We start from the raw sequence: 10,691 nt of genomic DNA, 5'->3' as shown, positions 1-10,691 counted from the left end.
GCTTGGTAAGCATTATATTTTTGGGTATTGAACGAGTCCTTGTGAGAAGGATGTGGAGTATTGTCTGAATGATATTTGTCCTCACTCAGTCCATTTAAAACAACACAACATCAATCTTGCATCATCCTTCGGGTTAGCTACTCATCAGTGGAGCACTGTCTTTAAGCTGATTCTAAAGTAAAAGTAATTGAGGAGCTAAAGGGTACAAGCATATGACCTCCAAATTCTTATTTATCACTTAACAAGTGCATACTACCATGTCCATGATAAGAGTCCCGCTTTGAGTACCATCCAACTTGCACGACACTGATTAGTAAATTGGATGGCTGTGGTCAATCCCAGCCTAGAGCATACGCATAGGAATCAAACAATTAAATTACACAACTCATCATCCTATGTGAATTCTAATCTTTTGACTGAATAACAAACACCGATAGCAAACAAATGAAATGCATAAATACTTTCCATAATCCAAATCAAAACAGGACAAAAATAAAAAGTAATTCGTTAACCGATCAATTGATAAACAATACCTCCAGCTCTATTTCCAAATGGGCAGTACCCAGTAAGTTCCCACTTATTACAAATCCTTGTCTTTGCATTCGGTACACATTCCCACCACCACCTCTGCCGCCATAGCCACACTCTCTCGATTCTTGGACTGCTCGTCGTACAAAAACGTGCAGTTATCACCATAAGGACTATCTTGCAATGCCTTCCCTAATATCAACTGTGTTTTACCTTAATTTGGAATTTCTCTCTCCTTGTTGTATGATTAACTTGGGACTAAAGGCTTGATAAATAAGTTTATAATAATATTTGCTTTTCTTTTAGTTTTTTATTTTTCTTTTTAACTTAATTAATGCCTAACTAATTTTATTACGTAACGTTATAAAAATACGTTAAGTCAATGTAAAACATTGAACCAGCACTTGAGCGATTCTGGACAAAATGCAAATAAAATGATTTTATTAAATTTTTTATTTAAATTTAATTATAAAATATATAAATATAAATATAAATATAAATATTTATTTTATTTTATTTTTATTTAATAGTAATATAGTTTTTGAAAAGGTCGGGTAAAAAAAAGGTTCGAGCTTAATTTGTTTTTAAATCGAGTCAAATTTGACCCATGAAAACCTTTACCTTTAAAAGAATTTTAAATCTTTCAACATAACCACTTATCCATTTTAAGTTTTTTTAAATAAAATTATAATTGTAATCTCTCTAACCCAGCCTAGACGTTAGACCCGAATTCGGAAGATTACATTAGCCATCGAGTTGGTCTAGTAGGATTATCGGAGTTTTGAAAACAACCATCATAAAACAATTGCTTGGGTTAGGAGGAAATTTTAGTTGCAGACCGTTTTATTATTTCTCAAAATCTTAATTCTAATTTAGCAACAGAAAAGAGATATGTTTGTTTTTAGTAAAAACCGGAGGTTCATGCATATTAATCAATACTCATAACATAACTTCCTAATAATTTAAATTTAATATCATGCAAAATAAACAAATTCAAATCCTAAGTCTCATGCCATAGTTCGAAATAAAATAATATTGTCTTTGAACAAAATTAATCTTAAAATATTTTAATAAAATAGAACATTCTGAGCCAAGACCCTCTAGATGCGACGTCTACGTCCTAATCTTAAGGGTTATCTATAAGGATGAAAATTTAAAGGGGAGTGAGCTATGACGCTTTATGTGAGTTCATTCACAAGAAAAATAAGTGCAAACAGTTGGTAAGACACATTAATTAATATGAGATAAAAGAATCACAATCAAGCAACAGTTTAGAGTATCGGTTTTTCAATGCAACCATCATTAATATATTAGAAATCACAATAGAGGTTTTCAGAATAATCAATTTTCAGATTTGCTCGCAATATACATAGATACACACACACACACACACACACACACACACACACACACACATATATATCATAACAGAGATTCCAGATTTGTATGCACATTATTTTAAAGATGCCATACAGTTTTGATTTTTAACAGAATAGATCCTACACCACTGCTACACACCACAATGGTAGTTCCCCTAAACCCACTTCTTCAACACACCGGGATGTGGATAAACCACTACTGCTTCGCAAATAATAGCTACCATTTGGCTTTGACACACAAGTCCCTGTAGATGGAATCTGCCTTTGGCTGTGAGTTTACAGTAAAAAGTCTTGCATGTGAAACTGTAACAGCCTGTTTTTTAGTGGTGTCGAAAACAATGGTTTCGGGACTACAAATTCAACGAGTAAGTTTGTAAAATTAGTATTTAAATTATACGAGTCAATAATAATTTTTATATTGAATTTTGATTTAATGAAGTTTAATTAATTAAATTAATGGTTAGTATAAGTGGTTTAGCCTAAAAGTCAAGTGGTTTTTGAAAATGAGGTATTGGGACTCGTTTTCATATTTTAAGGTCGTAAATTTTTTTATTAAATGTTTGCAAAGTCGTATTATAGGTGGATTGAGGTTTGGTCTAGTAATTTTGACAATTGGTTGCTTAATTAAGGTAAAAAGGATTAAATTGTAAAAGAGGTAAAAGTTAATTGTTATAGATTTAAATTAGTAAAGGGACCAAAATGGTGATTAAACCATGGTCAAAAAGTCCAAGCACGGTGGATATGATTAATCCACTAGCTTTTAGGCTATTTGCTCATTTAGTCCTAATTAGTTTAGGGTTAACTTGAAATTAAGCTTGTTTAGTTAAAAAATTAAAATGACTGAAGGATCAATTGTGCAATTAAACCCCCTTAGTTGGTAATTATTACATATTCTCGTTTGATGGAAAAATATGGACATGTTTTATTTATTTTTATAAGTCATAATGTAAAGGTTAAAATTGTAAATTAAGTAAATAAAAGGTTAAATTAAAAGAATGCTAAATTTAGTTATCATCTTCCTTTCTTTTCTTTGGAAACCGAATGGCCATTGTTATGGGAGAAGAAAGCTTCTGTCAAGCTAGGTTAGGGTATGTAAGTGATTTTTAATCCTATTTTTAGTAATTTTTTTTATGTTTTTGAGCTCGTATTAGCTTGATCTAGCTACCCCGGGGACTAATATGTAAAACTGTTAAATGTTATAGGTTATTAATGTAGGAGTTGCTCTTGAAGTTTTATGGTAGATTATTAAGCTTGGTTGTTAAATAGGACTATTTTGTAAAGTAGTATTTAGTAATTTTAATGTTTAAGGACTAAAATGTTAAAGTGATAAAATTATAATGACTTGATGTAAAATAACAACAAATATGGGCTGTAGTGGAGTGCTATACAATTCGGCTAAATTTATTTTTAGTTAAAAATGGTTAAATTACAATGTTTTATTTCCGTCCAAAAGTCGATGTTATGACACACCAAAACCTGTGTCGCGACATAGCAACTAGTATGCTCATTTGTAGCCATCTTTAGGGGTATGTCGCGACACCCTCAGTCTGTGTCTAACATCGAAGGCAGACTTGAGTTTTCTTCATTCTGTTCCCTATGTTACGACATCAGACCTTTCGTGTTGTGACATAGCATCTAGTATTGACCTAAAATACCTTTTAATGGTCTCCTGCACACTTACAAAGTACGTTAGCTCTCCCTCAGGCCTCATTCGAATCTTAAGGTCAATAAAAGACTTAATTTGCACATTTTATTGAATGTAAGTAAAACTAAAGAAACTTAACTAAAATACAATAAAAATACTTGTATTCAGGATCCTTAAGTGTGAAAACTAGTTTAATCTGCTACATCGAATTATGACAGATCAATACATAATAGTACCCACAAATGGAATCTGCCCTTGGCTGTAGATCACAACAAAATAGATAAATGCAGATAAACTGCTAGAATTCTTCCGATCACATCGTATCATCCCAATTCAACGTGACATATTTAATACATATCAAATATGATAGCAATTAATGTACTAACACATAGTAAAGCAGTAGCAAAAGTCATACTTTTCATGTATTTATATTAACAGTAACACAAAGCATGTTATATGTATGATCCCAATTATAGATACAATAGTTATATATACTATTCATAATTCATGCAAATATATATAATTACCGAATTAATTCAGTCAATCATGGATTCTAACATAATTCATATAATCAAGGACCTAATAATTCACTCAATCATGGATTCTAACATAATTCAAATAATCAGGGACCTAATTGTATAATTTAAAACACTAAACATAGTTTAAAAATTATTCAGGAGCTAAATTGACTAAAACCTAAAATTTTAGGTCAAAATTGTAAAATTTGAGATACAGGGGACACACGACCATGTAGATGGGATACATAGCCGTGTGGCAAGGTTGTGTAACAAAGTGTGGCCGTTTGAGATATGCAAAATTTAAGCTTCAAGGGTGACACGACTGTATGAGAGGCCATAGGTCGTGTGAAAATCGAACATCCTAGGGTTTTAGGGAGAATATGGCCGTGTATGGGGGCGTCTAGTCCACACAGGTGGCCCACAAGCTCGTGTGGCCCTATACTAGGCTCGATTTTATCCCGATTCACTTGTAAAAGAACACACACCTGCCAACGGAGTCTCGAGTGACGTCCCTCTTGCATGGATCTAGTCCGAGGCACGTAGATCAAGTCCTTCAAATAGGATTTACACATGAATATATAATGGTTTTCAAGATTTACCAAGATTAACAAGATTTTCGACAAAATTTGTAAAAGATCAGTAATCGAACTGGAAGATTAATAGAGACGATGTTATTACAAAATTTTATGGGTTCTACAAAATGAAACAAGAGTACTAATCGATCTTTTGATGATAATTCAAAGATTATTGACGATAAATTCAACAATCGCTGGAAGAATGAGATTAATTGAGAATTTATTTCATTTGGAGTAATCAAGAACAATTTTCAACAATGAAACATAATTTTGATGAAAAGAATAAGAAAGAAAAGAAAGAGGGATGAAATAGAAAAGATGGAAGTACAGTTCTTAGGAGAATTGGAAAAGGAAGCAAAATCCTAGTCTAATTAGAAGAATGGTTTAAATAGTTAGAGTTTTCAAAATTTAAAAGGGCAATTTGATGTGGCTTAAACCTAGGATGTAAGGGGGAGAGAGAGAGAGAATGCTTAATCATTAAACTATTATCCACACTTATTTATTTATTTACTCCATTTAATATATATTCTAGAGTAGTTTTTATCCTAGTTTACTAAAAAAAAATAAAAATGAGAAGGGTGTGGATAGAACTTAAGATCTCTAGAGAATATAACCATCAAGACTAAACTAGTTCTTGATAATTTATTTCATATAACCTTATATATTTTGAAGTGTTACAATAATTTAAGCTGTTTAATTTTAAAAAAATAAAATTATTGAAATATAGAATACCCATGTAACAAAAAATTGTTGTTTTTAATTTTTTTTAATTTTTTAATCTTTTACCAACTAAATCAATATCTATTTAACTCAACAATCGGGACTTGCTGCAGCAGGGGGCATTATACGTGATCATAATGAAGAATGGAAAGTTGGTTTTACCCGCTATATTGGTGTATGCTCTATTGTGGAGGCGGAATTATAGGGAATCTATGATGGGCTGATGCAAGCTTGGAATATGGGTGCACGGAGGATCACTCTGGAAATAGACAGCTTAGTGGTTGTTCGACTAATTAATGGACAAATCAGGAGTGATGGTAGCAATGCAATATTGCGAGATATTTGGAAGTTGTTGCACCGGGACTGGTTGTTAAGGGCATCTCATGTTCACGGTCAAGGCAAAGGGCGGCAGATAAAATGGCTTCATTAGCTTTTTCAAAATGGATTGGCATCCATGTCAATAGTCAACCATCGAGTGAGGTTCTTCAAACTCTGCAAAAAGACTTAGAAGGCCATACATTGCATAGGATGGAGTTTGTTTAATCATTAATTTCTTTCTTCTAGTACCAATATATATATATATATATAGTTAACTCAAAGGTACCAATACAACTAGAGACCTCATAAATAGTACAGATAAATATAGATATAAATATAAATATCATAACTATATTATAACTTTAAGCATTATTAATTCATAGCATCTTCATTATCAGTGTAAAAGAAAAGTGTTCATCGAAAAAGAAAAGTGAATTATACAATTGGTCACTCAAATTTTAAAAAATTTCATTTTAAGTATTATAAAATAAAAAAAAATTCATTTTAGGTACTATCGTTGAAAATGTTTTCATTTTGGTCACCCAACTTTAACATTCATTTTAGTCACTCAACTTTAGTACATTTTTATTTTGGTTACTTATTTTAACTTTTTAATTTCTTTTTAATTTTTTAGAATTAATTTAAATTTTTTTAATAAAAGGGGAAAACCTAAGTTTATAGGGAAAAACTTGGATTTTACATGAAAAAACCATTTATCTTTTTTATTTTATTTTATTTTTTAAAATTAATTTTAAAATTTTTCCTAGAAAAAAAAATTAAGGTTTTACGAGAATTACTAAGTTTTTATAAGGAAAGAGGGAAAGCCTTCTACCTTTTTCATTTCCTTTTTTGGCTCTTTTAAATTTAATTTTAGTTTTTTTTTCCTATAACAAAGGAAAATCATGGTTTTTTTTTTCCACTGAAATATCTAGGTTTTCACAAGAGAAAATATGAATTTTACAATGAATTTACATGAAAAACTTAAGTTTTATATATACAATTGAATAACTCAATTCCTAGTAAAAAATTAGGTTTTTTTTTCTTTTTTAAAAAGAAAAATTAATTTTAAAAGGAAAAGAGTGACAAAAATAAAAATTTATTAAAATTAGGTGATTAAAATGAGTGTAAAATAACATTGAATTAAGCGGGTGACCAAAATGAGAATAATTTTTAATGGCAATGCCTAACACAAAAATAGTTTTTGATTGTGGTGCCTAAAACGAAAATTTTTATTTTCAGTATTCAAAATGAACTTGTAAAAGTTTGGTGACTCAATTGTGGAATTTACCCAAGAAAACAGCGGTAAACTGAAAATGGAATTGTTTCACTCCGGATGTACACAAGAAAAAAGAAACAATAGGAAGTAGGATTACTTAAACAGTAAATATCATCCAGCTTTCAAGCTACAGCAAAGCCCAAAACTTGGGACATCCCTTGCAAGGGGGCATGTTGAGGGATAAAATAGTTTGCAATTCCCATTAATTATAAGACAAACTGTAAATAATTTTGCTTCTGGATGAGGAAGGAAGGAAAGAAAAACTAATTGATTTTCTTTCTGCTGTTGTTTCATAAGGACCTTCCCCCTCAGCCTGAATGGATCAATCCTCCAAAAGCAGCTCACTCTCAAAATCCACCATCACTTTGTTCAATTTCTTGTTGCTTAATCTTTGTTGGATGATCATGTTAGCTTCTTCATAACTACGAAAAGTCGAATATTTTACTATATTAAAATTAATACTAGCAAAGAGTGAAATAACTGATTTAGCAGCTACATAGAAAACATGGTAACAAACCTGGGAGGAGGGGAAGGAGCAGAAGGTGTAAGCAAACGGGCGAGGTGAATAGCATCTTCATGGTTAGTAATGGCGTGATTGAAGCATAGATATCGACCGTAGGATGAAACATCTTCAAAGACGCAGATGTGAGCATCCACCAAGAACTGAAGATCGACTGTGACGAACGTCCCACTCTCGTACATCTCAGCGGCTCCTTTCAAGTAAGGGTGGGTGATGGAAAGATGAGGCTCCATCAACAACCCACCGTTGATTGAAACCATGTTAATGTCCCTATCCATTGCTAACGCCCATGCTGTCTTCTCTGCCACCGTCTTTGACAGCGCGTGCCATAACTGATTTTTCCCAATTTACCAGAGCCCCCCACATTAACAAACACTACAATCTAATCTTTGATTAAGAAACTCAAATACTGAATATATATATATGTGTGTGTGTGTGTGTGTGTGTGTGTGTGTGTGTGTGTGTGTACCTTGAATTTGCGGCAGAAATTGACGTCGCTCCAATGGCGTTCATCCAAATCGGAAGCAAGCGATTGGGAATTGTTGTCTCTCCAAAGAACAGCAGTGGCGGAGGATGTGAAGACCACCTTGTCTATTGTCTCCGTCCGAGCGCATGCCTCTACCACATTATGTGCTGCTCGTACCTCCACTTCTACCATATATTCCTGCCCGTACGTCAACCAGTTGAGCAGAGACATTTATAGTTTTATCTCTAATGATGTGGTTTAGGAAAATCGTCATGAACACTAGCCATGAGAGTTATATAAGTTTAAATTGTACTAATTACTGCCCGATGAGGAAGAATAGATATCAACTCTGAAACATGCATGAGAAAGTGTTCATAGATGAAATCAAAGTAGCCATAAGGAATTTTACAGAAATCTGAAGAAGATGGTAAGGAAGGAGAGAAAGGAATTTACATCATAGGCAGGGTGGTCTTGTGGGGGCTCAAAGGCGTAAAACAAACCAGAGCAGCCTTTCAGGGCGTCGGTAATGCTCTGATAATCGAAAGGGTCTGCCCGGAAAATCTTGAGCTTCTTTTCCCTTTCAGTAGCTACCCCATTCAGTTTCAAATCATCAACTATAACCAAAGAAATTAACATATTATAATTAATTACCCATAAAATAGGGGAAAAAACATGAAGCTGAACGTATAAAAGGGAGCATTAAGTATAAGTACCATGGCCTTGAACAGCAGCATGGACAGTGTAGCCTCTTTCCAACAAGCGTTCAACCAGGGTAGAGCCAAGGCGACCGGAGGCGTCCATCACGCAAACTTTCTCGTGATGGAAGGAAGCGGGAGCCATTTCTGTTGGAGAGAAGCCAAGCTAATTTAGTTTGTATATACTACTGAATAGAAAGTAGATCAGCTGAATTACAAAAAAAACCTGGTGTGGGTTAGAGGTGAAGGAGATTAGAGAATATAAAGCAGAAGAGGAAGAGGGGGCGGGGGTTGCATTCAAAGGGTGTGGGAGGGGTAGATATGGGTGGGAGGGTAGTTGTTGTTGGGGGAGATGATCAGGTAGAGACTTGAACTAGAAGAGGTGTGCATATTATATATATGTGTGTGTGTGATTTGGTTTAAACAGATCTGTATTTGAATGCGATATTTGGCATAAAAAGAGGGGTTTGATCAACTGGTGGAAGCGTGGATGCATGTGTGTATCAATCACAATCCACAGCCACAAATGAAACCTACCATTAACGTACGACGAGATTTTTTTAATTTTTTTTTATTTATTTCTCTCACAAATTGAAATAGAATCAAAAGGCAATTTTTGTTTTTCAACTAGTGTTACTGTTTAAGTCCCGGCTCCCTGCTATGCTGGGATTTTACAACTTTCTATGTTTTATTTATATATTATTTCAAATGATGAATCAAATTTTTACATAACCTTATAGAATTTCCTTATAGGATTTACAACAATTAGAAAAAATCAAAGAATTTGTATTTTTTTTGTCCTAATGCAGATTACAACGTAGAGTCTTATTTTTATTATTTTTCATCTTTAAATATTCATATTTTAATTCCTAATACTCCATAAATAGTTCGAACTTTATAAGAGCAATACTCAATTTTTGCTCCAATGATTTTTAGAGGAACCCTACCCTACTTTCTTAGATCCATTCGACACGTGTGATTTCTTTTCTGTCGATACGCTCTGCAATTTGCATTTGAATTCCTAAATTACCCTAAAAAGAAATTATAAATAAATTAAAATATGTTGTTAGTCTCTATATTTTGACAAATTTTGAGATTTAATTCATGCATTTAAAAAGTTAAAAATCAAGTCTTCGTATATTTTATTTAAAAATTTCAATCAATAACTAAAATTCAAAATGGAATTTTAATTAGACTATCCATGTATAACTTGGCATAATATTGACAAAAAATAAATAAGGTAAGTTGATAAATTTTGACAAAAATTATCAACCACCATAATGATTGGTCTAAAATTTTTTTAGATAAAAAAAAGAGAGAGTAAAATTGAAGTTTTGACTTTTAAAACACATGGGCTACATCTCAAATTGAATACAAGCAAAGAGATTAACAATGTGTTTGAACCTATATTAGAAGAACCCTTGACTTCTTCCTACCCTTAAATAGAAAGATAAATACATTTCAACACCTTCGAACTTATGTATTCCTACTTTTATAATACTAATACCAACCGATTTAAAACTCAATCGACATGTTGATTATGAATCTTAAATGACCTTTAAGTCAACCATTTAATTTTTTAAAACAAAATCTAACTAAATAAATTAATTATTTTGTCCATTGTTCCTCATAAGCTAATGTCAACTCTTGTATTATTTTCTTACATCTTAAAAACAAATGTATCATTCAAAATACATTTGTGGAGTTAGGTGTACAAAATTATAATCTTATTAGAAAGTAGATATTTTTTTATTTTACAATTAGGACATAAATATTCAAAGTATAAATTTTTTAATATTTCATTTTTATTGCACCCTAAAGAGCATGAATAAGCTTTTGAATCCAATTTGGAAAGTCCAAATTTGTCTATTAATAGATTGTTATTGTAAAAGTGTGTGAATAAAGAATTAAATATCAAAATATGTATAATTGAGAATAATAAAATTAGCTTTATTTACAAGTTTTTTTGTTTGAAACACCAAATATAGTTTTTAATTAAATATAAATTGCCAGCAAGAAAAGTTTTAATGGATGAAGGGTATGAAATAAAT

General features: G+C 32.0%; 1 protein-coding gene across 1 annotated transcript; it reads right to left on the bottom strand.

The window, feature by feature from the left end:
* Positions 1-7,030: 7,030 nt before the first annotated feature.
* On the bottom strand, positions 7,031-9,066 carry LOC107920562 (cinnamoyl-CoA reductase-like SNL6). The gene is made up of 5 exons (XM_016850318.2): positions 8,659-9,066; positions 8,399-8,559; positions 7,949-8,143; positions 7,477-7,811; positions 7,031-7,381 (listed from the first exon to the last, which is right to left on the bottom strand). The coding sequence occupies exons 1-5, from the start codon at positions 8,783-8,785 to the stop codon at positions 7,282-7,284; spliced, it is 918 nt and encodes a 305-aa protein (XP_016705807.1). The 5' UTR covers positions 8,786-9,066; the 3' UTR covers positions 7,031-7,281.
* Positions 9,067-10,691: the final 1,625 nt, after the last annotated feature.

This window comes from Gossypium hirsutum, chromosome A08 (genome assembly GCF_007990345.1).
Source record: "Gossypium hirsutum isolate 1008001.06 chromosome A08, Gossypium_hirsutum_v2.1, whole genome shotgun sequence".
Lineage (NCBI taxonomy): Eukaryota > Viridiplantae > Streptophyta > Magnoliopsida > Malvales > Malvaceae > Gossypium > Gossypium hirsutum.
Note: the sequence above shows the minus strand (reverse complement) of the source record. Positions and strands in the feature narration are given on the sequence as shown.